The 8740-nt window shown below is 36.2% G+C and overlaps 1 protein-coding gene across 2 annotated transcripts; it reads right to left on the reverse strand.

Moving 5' to 3' along the window:
* Positions 1-1417: 1417 nt before the first annotated feature.
* On the reverse strand, positions 1418-7585 carry LOC107818829 (uncharacterized). 2 transcript variants are annotated; one of them, XM_016644883.2, is made up of 12 exons: positions 7174-7585; positions 5548-5700; positions 5239-5365; positions 4783-4891; positions 4040-4095; positions 3679-3757; positions 3527-3577; positions 3227-3285; positions 2800-2875; positions 2638-2703; positions 2464-2517; positions 1418-2293 (listed from the first exon to the last, which is right to left on the reverse strand). In XM_016644883.2, the coding sequence occupies exons 1-12, from the start codon at positions 7403-7405 to the stop codon at positions 2231-2233; spliced, it is 1125 nt and encodes a 374-aa protein (XP_016500369.1). In that variant the 5' UTR covers positions 7406-7585; the 3' UTR covers positions 1418-2230. The 2 variants fall into 2 exon arrangements, with proteins under 2 accessions (XP_016500369.1, XP_016500368.1); XM_016644882.2 differs by having other exon boundaries at positions 3679-3763; positions 7174-7583.
* Between the last annotated feature and the right edge of the window lie 1155 nt (positions 7586-8740).

Consider the following 8740-nt stretch of genomic DNA (forward strand, 5'->3'; position numbering starts at 1 on the left):
TTGTCTATTCGGGCTTTTATTTCCCTCATAAACTGCATGAGCTCGGTTTTAAACGGATCATTCTCCTTGTTGTTACCAGATCCGCTACCGCTCCCCCCGGCCCCGTCGAAGCCGACCTCACCCCTCAGGTGTTGTTATCAACCCTTTGCGTTGTTTGATTTGCGGGAGCACCGGGAAGAACTGGACCTCTTCCATTCGCGTTGTTGGAAGCATCCGACAATGCTTGCCTCAATTCTGTCATGACCTGGTCTTATCGTGAGAGATGGCCGATGATGGCCTTTTGTTGTTCTCTCAAGATCCTTACCGTTTTCGCAACGTGCTCGTCTTCAGCATCATCAGGAGTCGCCTCACGTACATGTCGTGGATATTGCCCGCTATGGACCGACGCGGCTACGTCCTCCTCGTTGTGGGTGTCACTTATCTAGTCTTCGCGTTGAGGCGGATTTCCTTGTGCCTTAACGTTGTGTGCGATATTGACATCTTTATCTGCTATCTTTTATGATTTTTTGCTAAGAAACGAAGAATCAAAAAGATTAGTAATAGATGCAAGGATCAACTCAATTACGCAATTGTCTAGGTCCCACGGTGGGCGCCAAACTGTTTACCCGTAAAACGATACAGTTGAATTTATAACGTAGTATATAGACAAGCAAATCGATTTGATCCCAAAAGAATAAATAAATTTAATAAAATACAAGGCTTAGCGTTGAAATCGAGATAAGACAGCAAACAACTTGGTTCCGGGAGCAGAGTTTCCGAAGACAACAATAAGAATATTGATAGACAGAAAATAAGGTATTGTTGAGCTTAGAATAATGTATAGCATAAGTTTGTCAAATTTTTTTCTTATCTTACAATGGCTATTGAAGTCACTATTTATAGCTACACCTACGGAACTAGATCCTAGGATCAGGCCCCTCTTAAATAATAATTATGGGGGCCATTGATGAATATATAACGGTAGACTATGAATGCTAAAATTCTGTGTAACAGATTATATTTAATATTGAGGAATATTCTTTATTGAATGTCATCGGGTGGCAAATATTCGTTTGTCCTCGTTAGCAATGTTCCCTTCAGGATCTGGCCGATACCAACCGAAGTTGCTGTTCTCGGTCTTGACTTCCACTTGATTCGCCTTCCGTCTGTGTCTGATTCCACGTGTCACTCTATTATTCAAATATATAATATGAACCGATTTTACCCTGTGTAATTCTATTAACAATTAGCCTGACCTTGCGGAATAGAGCACATTTCCTCAGGAGACACATACATATTGGTAATGCTAAATTCATCGTCCTGGCAGTGCAGCTTTTGGATGTATGGAACAGACAAGAAGGGGCAAATCAATAATATGCAATAAATATGCTAGGACTAAATTGCTGTATAGTGCTTCCTGACACAAACATGGCTGTAATACAAATCACAGAATCAAGACGAGCTACCTCCCACGAAATAGAGGTCTGAAGATCAAGAATCCTCTTACTTCTAGCATTAATAACAATAATTAAGCCTCAATTCCAAGTTAGTTGGAGTCGGCTTAATGAATCTTCACTATACATTTCGCTCCGTTTAGACTCGTCTCATTCCAATATCTAATAAGTAGGTTTTCTACACTTGGAGGTTCTTTATATTTTCTACATCCAAGCAACAACTTGCAGAAATATATAAACTCTCCCAAACAAAGCCAGATGGACCAAAAGATAGGAACTTCTTGATCATTAATTCTTATAGGATTCTCAAGCTCCTGAGAGATCAATATAAAGGTTAGATGCAAATTTTCAAAGCAGAAGATGAGACAACCAATAAGATAGGCATACATGACTATTTTCATTAGTATATTGTTCTTCAAGACAGTAAAGAAGTTTTAGTTGAAAAACTTAGTATTGACGAAAAGGTGACAAGTACATATACAAACAGATTATCAGCAATTAGTGTCATCTTTCTAACTTCCTGTTTCTTATTCATGGAATTCAAGACACAGGTACATCTTCATGCTGAACGCTATCCAATCCTTGGTGTGCTCCTCCTAACCTACACTGATTTGGCTTCGGAATACATTTCTGAATAGATATCAACAGAAACAAGAACAACTTCTGCTATTCGTCAAACCTCTTTCCGTCCAAAGAGTTTGGTAAATTCTCTTTTAGGTCCATTTTAGATATAAGTATTAAAAGTAACTCATTTCCATCACGCAGAAGGGATTCCTCAAAATTTTCAAAGGCACCTTTCAAGAGGCATGGGTTTTTGGCCGAGATATTACACTAGTTTTCCTTTCAGATCTAAGGGACAACTGCACGGGATTAAAAAGGAAACAAATATTAGAATTGCTTGGCAGGAAGGCATAAGAGTAAGTTGCTGATTGCTGAATATAAAGATAATTCATTCAATCCATGGCTTAGATCATATACTGACACTTAAAAGCGATCCGATATGACTAAATTTTCAGATTGAAGTCCATACCTTATTAAACAATTCAACTGGTGGAAGCCTCTTATCAGGTGCAGATTTAGAATCCTGTGGAAGGATAGGATATAAGAGCCTCATATAACAAGAGAGAAAGTAAAGGACAAAGGAGGGTAAAAAATACTTAATGAAAGATCAATCAAAGCAAACTAAGTAGTAGTAGTATATTACACTTGAGGTTAAACTTCTTTCTCCAATGTTTTCGCATATTCTAGTATCTTCACTACTTGGGAAGATCTGTATAAAGACATGATATGGTTTCACAATTAGCATATACCACAAACTCAAAAAGAAAAAACAAAAGAGGCTCACATGGTTAGATTAATGGTGTACCTTATTACATCTTAGAGCTTTTGATTTGAGCAGTGTTACAGAATTCCCCTGCTTCACAGCATTTTGAGTGTTTGGTCTGAGAGACAAAGAACAGCAATATTAGGAATGATACTTTATGATGCTTGAAACAAGTTTCCTTTTTTTTTTCCTTTTTGAAAAGGTAATGTTATGCTTGATGTAAAAGAGAAAATTCAGAATCTCAAGCGAAAATATCATTCTCTAAAGCGCAAGTGTAATCTGTTCTAATCAAAATCTCATAGTCCACGAGGAAATTACAAATAGTTACAGGAGGAGAAACTTTTGAAGTGATGATCTGAGCCTTAAAAATAGTTAGTGCAGTTTAATCGAAGAATAAACCGAGTACCAATTATAAGCTAAATTCTTTTAATTCAATTACTGGATGAAGTCAGAAACCCATCAATCCAACCTTTTGAAGTCCACAGAAGTGCTATGTGCAGCAAACTCAGCAGTTTGGCTGTTCGATAACTGCAATAACCAAACAGAGAGAGATTAGCTTCTATCAATTTATAAAGCTTTCAGATTTCATCATGAACCCTCTACATATAGAATCAATTCCGTGAGAAACTGAATATGACTAACTAATTGTTGTAGAGTCAATTTTTTATATAGCATTTAAAATTTCTGCGTCAAAATTAGCTATCCTCTATAGTGAAAGAACTCAGTTATATAGTCCTTTCCAAGCCAAAAGATCAGCAATCACAATTACATGAAATTTTGGCGACTGCAGTGTGCTCTTCGGATGAGGAGGTTTGAGAATCTAGAGAAAGCACAAAGAACAAGTCTTAGTAAATTATGTGTTAAAGCTGTTTAAATGATTTTGTAGAGTTCAGGAAGAGAGCAGTATCTAAAACTACCAACTTTTATATTCAAGGGCTGTGCTTTTGAAGGTTGGCCTTTAGCTTTTGCATAATCAATTGACTCAGAATCATTCTTGGACCTGAAACTTTTAGATAAACGAAAAGTTGATCATTCAACTGTTAATGTTTCAAACCAAGATAAAGGGCTAAATAAACCAAGAAATCTACCCAGTTAAAATTGTGTAAGAATCTGAGCGCCAACCCAAAATCTTAAAACAGTGAGTAAAGTAGCCAAGATGCCCTTTTATACCCTATATGTGACTTTAGTGCAACTTACAAGTGTGAGAATGGACTCGAGACCTTTATAAACCCTTTTGGATACATTTTTATACCTGATGTAGGACAAGTCAACAATAACATACCTTCGTCTTTGTGCCCTCTGCATGGTTTCCAGTTGAGGATCTCTAGGAACAGTGACCTTAAGTTTAGAATGTGTCAAGTTAGAGAAACTTGAAACCAGGATAAATATTCTATAAACTGCAATGGAAGATTCAAAAAGTGTTAATCTAACATCTTTCAATAGCGTGAAATAACAACTTTAAATATTCGCGTTAGATTTTTTGGATATCTTGTGCAACATCAGAACTTTGATGCTTCAAATGAGCAACATGGTTGGCAAGATAAAATGGTGACAATTTTTTTTAGCAGCTTACATATTAGTAAGAAAAAAAAATGAAGATATTGTGTACATCCAGGGAATTTCAAGCTTTTAGCTGTGTTGGTATCTGACCATAACTACGAGTGATTTGGTTGTCACTTCCCTCAAGTAGACCAAGTTCAAAGTGAACAAACAATGTAGTCCTTTGGGAATACCTTTTCAAGTTATCAAATCAGTAACACGAAAGGCATTGCCACAAAGATCTAGGAAAAGAGTAGCCAAGGAAGTATGAAGTAAAAGTTTCTAATCTATACTTGGAATTCTAAGGGAAAAAAATATTAATCCTATGGACGGAATTAAGGCAGATGGAACATTGAACTGAAAGTGGACAGAGAATTCAGTACATAAACTTAATCAGAATTCCTTCCCTTGTGCTTTATAATTCATAGCACTTTCAAGCACATCATAACAGGAAATTATCAAAAAACAGTAACTAACTTCATGCACCTTGCGCAGATAACCACTCTCAAGCTTTTGTCTTTTAGTAGCTACATTGTAAGATCCTGAAGAATTCCATGAGCTTCTCATATCGGTCTCGTTAGGTGGTTTCTGGGACCTAGCAATTGAAGAATGAGAAACATTGCTAGAATGAGAAACATAGCAAAAACTAAATACTAAGTTAGGCCAAACTAAAATATGGTTTTAGAAATAACCTACAAGTGAATAGGATTAACAAAGTGAACAGACTGGAACTGCAGAAACATACATAAGCCTGAATAGAAATTTTTACAGTATATTTCTGCTTGATATATATATATTTTTGATTGGAAGTAGTTAGACACCAGAAATCATTTGGCAAGAACGATTGGGAGAAAATAAATAAACAAGTTGCGGTTAAGCAACATATCACCTTGAAATGGATAAAACCTTTCAGAAGAGAAGTTAGAAAGTCTTTTTACACACCGTAGTTTAGCCAAATGACTAGCAGTGGGTTTCATTAAAGTTGACTCTCTGGCTTTCAAAGATCTGGACTCTGACTTTATCTTAGCTTTAGAAATTTCATGAACCATTGGACCATCGGAAAGTGTTCCTGAATGTGTAGAATTTATACAAGTTAGACCTTTTCATAATAAGGGAAAGCCTGAAAAATCTTAGCCAACATGTAACAAGAAAGTCATTCCCAAAAGTTGTTGCTTGTAACCTAAGCCAACCTTCTGGGTAAGTAGAGGATAATACAAAGCTTTTAATGAGATTGATCATTAAAAAAAAGACCTTCATTTTTCGTACAGGGTGAAACTGCAGAGCTGATGTGAATATATGAGGTGTTGCTGCTCGATTTTGCGGTTTGCTCTTCTCGTAATCTAGAGGGACCGCGCGAACATTCTGCTGCGCTGTCCTTCACCAGGTTCAACTTTACAATGAGAGCTATGAAGTTCCAAAAGAAACAGGGAAAAAAGAAAAAGTGAGGACAGTGATCAACCAGTATCACCACACAAAAACTCCACTTAGTGGATCAAGAAATATAACAGTTAAAAGGGAAGAAAAACAATTAGCGAACCAAAATTGCAGGAGTACGGAAACAACAAGTTACACACTGAAAGAAGCTTATTGATTAAGAAAATCTAGTGTTCCCTCTCTAATAGTATAATCTTTTAAGATGAGGTGGGTTATAAGGATAGCAAGGATCATGAACTTGAGCCTACCATCAACACTGATGAAGACATTCGCGTGTTTGAACCAAGACAAAGAAACTTTAAGTATATTTCAAGACAAATATAGGGTTTGAACCAAAGCTACTGGGTTCACCGAACCCGTAGCGAGAATGCTGGCTCCGCCCCTGACTTGAGTCTACCATCAACACTGATAAAGACATTCGCGTGTTTGAACCAAGACAAAGAACCATACTCTCACTTCAACTGCATATGGCTGTCCTAAAATCAATAAATCAAAATGTTCTCTCTTTAACAGTTTAAGTTTCATATGAAGTGCTTACAAAGTTCAATAATAAGCTATTAGGTGAGACAGTTTACACAATTCAACAGAACTGTAATTTATTCCGTCTACTCGAATTAAGAAAAGTTCCATGTAACCTTTCCACATCTTTTTCTCTCTTTCCAAATCACAACAATCCCTTCAATGACATGTCCACTGTATATGTCAGCATTCTAAGGTAATAACCATTTTTTATTTTGCACAGCACAAGATCTTAATGAGTTGGCCTTTCTTCAACTTAAGTGACCAGAAAGTATTCAATGTGTCATATGTATAGCACTTTTTTTTGTCAAATTAAAACCTGAAAGGGAAATAACATGACAATCATCAAGCTTGTTTTTCTTTTTCTTTTTTTACTCTCCCATGGACGAAATGCTCCTATTAGTGCATGAATATAGGGGAGGAGTGACATATACTACAACTTTCTCCTTGCATTTCCATAAAGAAACATTTTACTTCTTAAATGTGTGACTTACATATCAGTTGAATTGTTTGACCATCTCAACTAAAAGTTTAGGAAGCTAGGAAGAATACTCCTTTATTTACTTCATTATATCCTCAAGTGCCCCTTCATGTGCGGCCGTGATTTTGTTTTTTCATGAGTCAAGGACTTGGAAATTATTTTTTTAATATTGAGTGTACCAGGACCTCTGCCTACTTTTGATACTGTATTAAATTGTGTGATCTTCTCATCCAAAAAGCTTAAGTTGTTAAAGAGATATCACATTTTTATTTACTTAATTATATCTTCAACACAATCGAAGCAAGACCTAGCCTTATGTCACATGAAAAAAGAGAGGAAGAAAAGTAAAAGAATAGGGCACTTTTGCACGCTCAACCAACCAACGAAACTACAAAAGAAGAGAACAGACATTCAGAAATTAATTCCTTTAATCTAAGACTTACGAGAAGGAGGATAGTTGCCGGCTGTTTGGAACCAGCGTTCGGCTTCTGCAGCCTCAGAAGGTGACTCCGGGCGACAAAAATCATAGAACCACGGTGCGTCAAACTCGTATTCCCAGTCAATTTCCGGATATACGTTTAAACATTCTACACTGAAATCCTCCATTTCTCCATCCATTTGTTTCAAAATTGGAAGATTCTGAGGAAAAACATAGGTACATTCCTTTTTTTCCATACAAGAATGTACCTGTTGAAAATGTCTTTGAGGGTTTTGAAGGTGACTTTCACGACGGAAGGAGAACTATAGAAGGCGTCAAATTGAATAGAAAGAAGCAGGACGTGTCTATTCATATGTAGCGCGAAAGCTTAGGAGAATACCGGAATTTCAATTTTTGGAGGCCCACTCAGGACGCTCAATTACCAAAACACCCTACTTTCTGTTTTTTTCTTTTGCTATCTTGTTTTTTTTTTTTGACACAATTTTAACAATGAAAAAAGGCATCTGATCTTTGGAAGAGAGGGAATTAGTCAGGGGTAGTTGGGTACCCTGAAAATTTATTGATTAATTTAGCTAGGTGTTGTTTTCACCGTGGATTCAATGTCTTTTTCAGTTAGATCGTTACAATTTGCTTCGCACTTCTGCTTATTACATATTAATTTGATCAATCTTGGAGCAAAATTGAATTAAATTTATTTGTTTTAAAGTTAAGATTGAAAGAAAATCTAGCTTTGTTCACAGGTCTTGAATTGGCATTCACAAAAAATGCTTCCACTTATCATGAAAACTGTTTAACCAAAAAATAGTTTTTTGGTCAAAGTCAATATTAAAGAAAATCGAATTTCTGATAACCAAGTTTACTTGACTTTTTCAAAAATAAGAGAATAAAATAAGAGAGTAAAAAGCAATTGAAACTCAATATTCAGTAAATGAGGGAAAGAAATCTTATTGATAAACGTTATTTTCTCCCAAGAATTGTGGGCAAGAATCTTCAATCAAATAGGGATAAAATAAAAGACTGGTTGCATATATTTGTGAATATTTCGATGATGGTACAAAATAAGGTAAGGACTCTTATATAAATATACAAAAGATGTAACGGTTCCCTCTCTCTTAACTCCTACATGTTACTGACATTCTCTGCATTAATTGTCCGTTACTGAAATCACTCGTAACGATTATGGTAATAATAGGTGATCGTGCGTAATCAGGGATAATGTTGATTCTCTTTCCATATTCGTAATTGTTCATGATCTTCCTTATTTATGGCCTTTTCATGCATCTCATGCCTATTTCTTCTCTTCCAGTTGTCAGGTACGATACCTTCTTCAGTAAATCGCGTGAGTATTTCAACGGTGCCTCAACATTCTTCTTTGCTAACTTGCTACAAATGCCACTTGTCATCATATTGTTAGTCCACGTGTCATGCCTATTTTTCTACCAATACAAATAGTTCCCCCACTTTATGAATATTCTCGAGTGAATATTCGGGAAATGGTAAGTTTATTTATGGGGAATGTCTTGCCGCCTCTTCCCAACATCATTATGCTTTCTTCAGAAGCGAAGAGACGT

The sequence above is a fragment of the Nicotiana tabacum genome, chromosome 13, assembly GCF_000715075.1.
Source record: "Nicotiana tabacum cultivar K326 chromosome 13, ASM71507v2, whole genome shotgun sequence".
Lineage (NCBI taxonomy): Eukaryota > Viridiplantae > Streptophyta > Magnoliopsida > Solanales > Solanaceae > Nicotiana > Nicotiana tabacum.